Source organism: Babylonia areolata, chromosome 28, assembly GCF_041734735.1.
Source record: "Babylonia areolata isolate BAREFJ2019XMU chromosome 28, ASM4173473v1, whole genome shotgun sequence".
In the NCBI taxonomy this organism is placed as follows: domain Eukaryota; kingdom Metazoa; phylum Mollusca; class Gastropoda; order Neogastropoda; family Buccinidae; genus Babylonia; species Babylonia areolata.
In genome coordinates, this window is record NC_134903.1 from 25,354,780 (window position 1) to 25,357,279 (window position 2,500).

A 2,500-nucleotide genomic window follows, 5' to 3' on the forward strand; every position below is an offset into this window, starting at 1 on the left:
TCACAGACAAAAAGCCTGAATTCTGACATAAGTCTGTCAGACAAAAGTACACAACCAACATCCTGACAGTATATCTTTTAGATACTTGCGGACTGACAGAGCCATGAGTTTATAACTCTAGAAGTATATCATCCAAAATTACATGGACACACACCTTCACAGTCAGCCAAAATCATACCAGCCTACACCTTCACAGTATATTATGTCTTTAGATTCTCAAAGAACCTCACCTCCAGTATGGAGTGATGGCCTAGAGGTAACAAATCTGAGCGCACTGGTTCGAATCACGGCTCAGCCGCTGATATTTTCTCCCCCTCCACTAGACCTTGAGTGGTGGTCTGGATGCTAGTCATTCAGATGAGACGATAAACCGAGATCCTGTGTGCAGCATGCACTTAGCGCACGTAAAAGAACCCACAACAACAAAAGGGTTGTTCCTGGCAAAATTCTGTAGAAAAGTCCACTTCGATAGGAAAAACAAATAAAACTGCACGCAGGAAAAAATACAATAAAACTGTAGCGTAGCGACGCGTTCTCCTTGGGGAGAGCAGCCCGAATTTCACTCAGAGAAATCTGTTGTGACAAAAAGAGTAATACAATACAATACAATACGGATGTAACTGTCAGCCAAATTGTATCACCCTTCACTTTCACACTACCTCTGAAGACAGACTGCCTTTGAAATCAAAGTCTTGACACTACCAGTCTGAACTACCACACTGTATATCCATCACATCTTATGTATTTTGCTGTATGTATATGTTGCTGTTTCCTGAAGATATGATGCTCTAACACCTCCATCAAATTGAAACTGAAGTGTTCAGTGTGGGAAATTCAAGTTATCTTCATGGAATCCCTGACAAGAATTAATAATAATAATAATAATAATAATAATGGTATTTATACAGCGCTGAATCTTGTGCAGAGACAAATCAAAGCGCTTTCGCACCAGTCATTCACACACATGCATAACTCTAAAACTGTAGAAACTAAAGACAAGGAAGAGGCAGGCAAAGGAGGCTATTTTGGGAAGAGGTGGGTTTTAAGGCCAGACTTGAAAGAGCTGAGTGTGGAGACTTGACGAAGCGAAAGAGGAAGTTCATTCCAATTGCAAGGTCCAGACACAGAGAAAGAACGGCGGCCAACAGTCAAGTGTTTGAATCTCGGTATGCGTAAACGGAGTGGATAGATAGACCTCCACAAAGGGGGACAAAAACATGTGGTAAATAGACACATCTTCACCTGTGACATGGACACACTTCCATACAGACACATCACAGAACACAAGGGAAAAACACTCAAACCAGACCTACACAACATCTCTGTAGGCCCGGAGTGCCCGTTTTAAGGGAGCCACAACCCCACCAGTCAAGCTCCCCAACACACCGCCGCGTCGTTTGGTGCCCCGGGGCCCGGCGGTCCCAACACTCTCCGGATCATGGGCGTTGGCCATCGCCTGCAGCTTCTGTTCCTCCTGCACGTCACCCACCTCCACAAGGTGGCGGTCCTTCTGCTGGAACGACCTCACCGCTCGCCGGCTGAAGTTCGTTCGACTTGTCGCTGTCGTGGGTCCAGCATCGTCAGAGCGGGTTGCTAGGTTCCTCAGCCGCTGCTCTTCCATGACAGAGCTCAGGCGGATGGCTTGACGCAGGTGGTAGCGTTGAGAGGGCGCTGTGGGCGGTGCCTTCACGGCCGGCCTGTCTGGGACAGTTCTTCGTCTCCTGTCCCTGGAGATGCTACGAGAAGAACGGGCTTGCAGCTGTTGCTGGTTGTGATGCTGCCGCCTCAAGCGTGAGCGTGGGGAGTGGAGGGGATGTGAGGCAGGGAGTGACGTTGATCGTCGTATGTTCTGCCTGCCTCGTGTGGTCACCCCACCAGAATGCACCAACCTCAATGGCTGGCGGGGTTTTTTGCTGAAGCTTGATGATGTCTGCACTTCTGGAGCTTGGTCTCTTCTGCTGCTGACTCGCATTACTCTGCTTCTCTCTGACGAGCGGACACTGGCTCTCGCTGACTGGGAACCTGATCTCCTTGAAGGAGATGCATCACTAACACGGACAGCACCAGCACCTCTGCCTTGCCCTGAAGGTGGCGGGTTGTCATTTCTCCTCTTCTCTTGTCGAAGTCTGGAAGGACTCTTTGGGGAATCAGATGAGACATTTCTCTTCTTCTCTTGTCGAAGTCTGGAAGGACTCTTCGGGGACTGGGATGAACGCAGATTGTAACGTCCGTCAGAACTGCTTTGCATGCGGACTGCAGGGTGTGCAGCTTCATTCTGAGCATCCGGTCTGGATCTGGTTCTCCTTGGAGATGCTGCACTGGAGGTGTCTGTGGACCTCTGCTCCGTGGAAGACCTCTCAGCACCAGCTCTTGTCCCTGTAGTCGTAAACGTGGGCAGGACGGCTCTTTCAGCACGAGGGATGGAGCTTCTTGTGATGCTGCTACTTGGAGAGTTTGGTTTTGCGGATGATGTTCCGTCTTTCCTGGCTGTCTGGTTGCT

At 49.2% G+C, this 2,500-nt stretch overlaps 1 protein-coding gene across 2 annotated transcripts in view; it reads right to left on the minus strand.

Moving 5' to 3' along the window:
- Positions 1-2,500, minus strand: part of LOC143301916 (uncharacterized) — a 6,073-nt gene that overhangs the window by 444 nt on the left and 3,129 nt on the right. The window contains exons 2-3 of one of the 2 annotated variants that reach the window (XR_013057863.1): positions 189-2,500; positions 1-154 (exon numbers count right to left, since the gene is read on the minus strand). The exon at positions 1-154 is cut by the window's left edge and continues 444 nt beyond it; the exon at positions 189-2,500 is cut by the window's right edge and continues 1,009 nt beyond it. Coding sequence is in view for 1 of the 2 variants with exons in the window: in XM_076616361.1 (XP_076472476.1) it covers positions 1,310-2,500 (1,191 nt within the window). In the remaining variant the exon portion in view is untranslated. The other variant, XM_076616361.1, reaches the window with a different exon arrangement.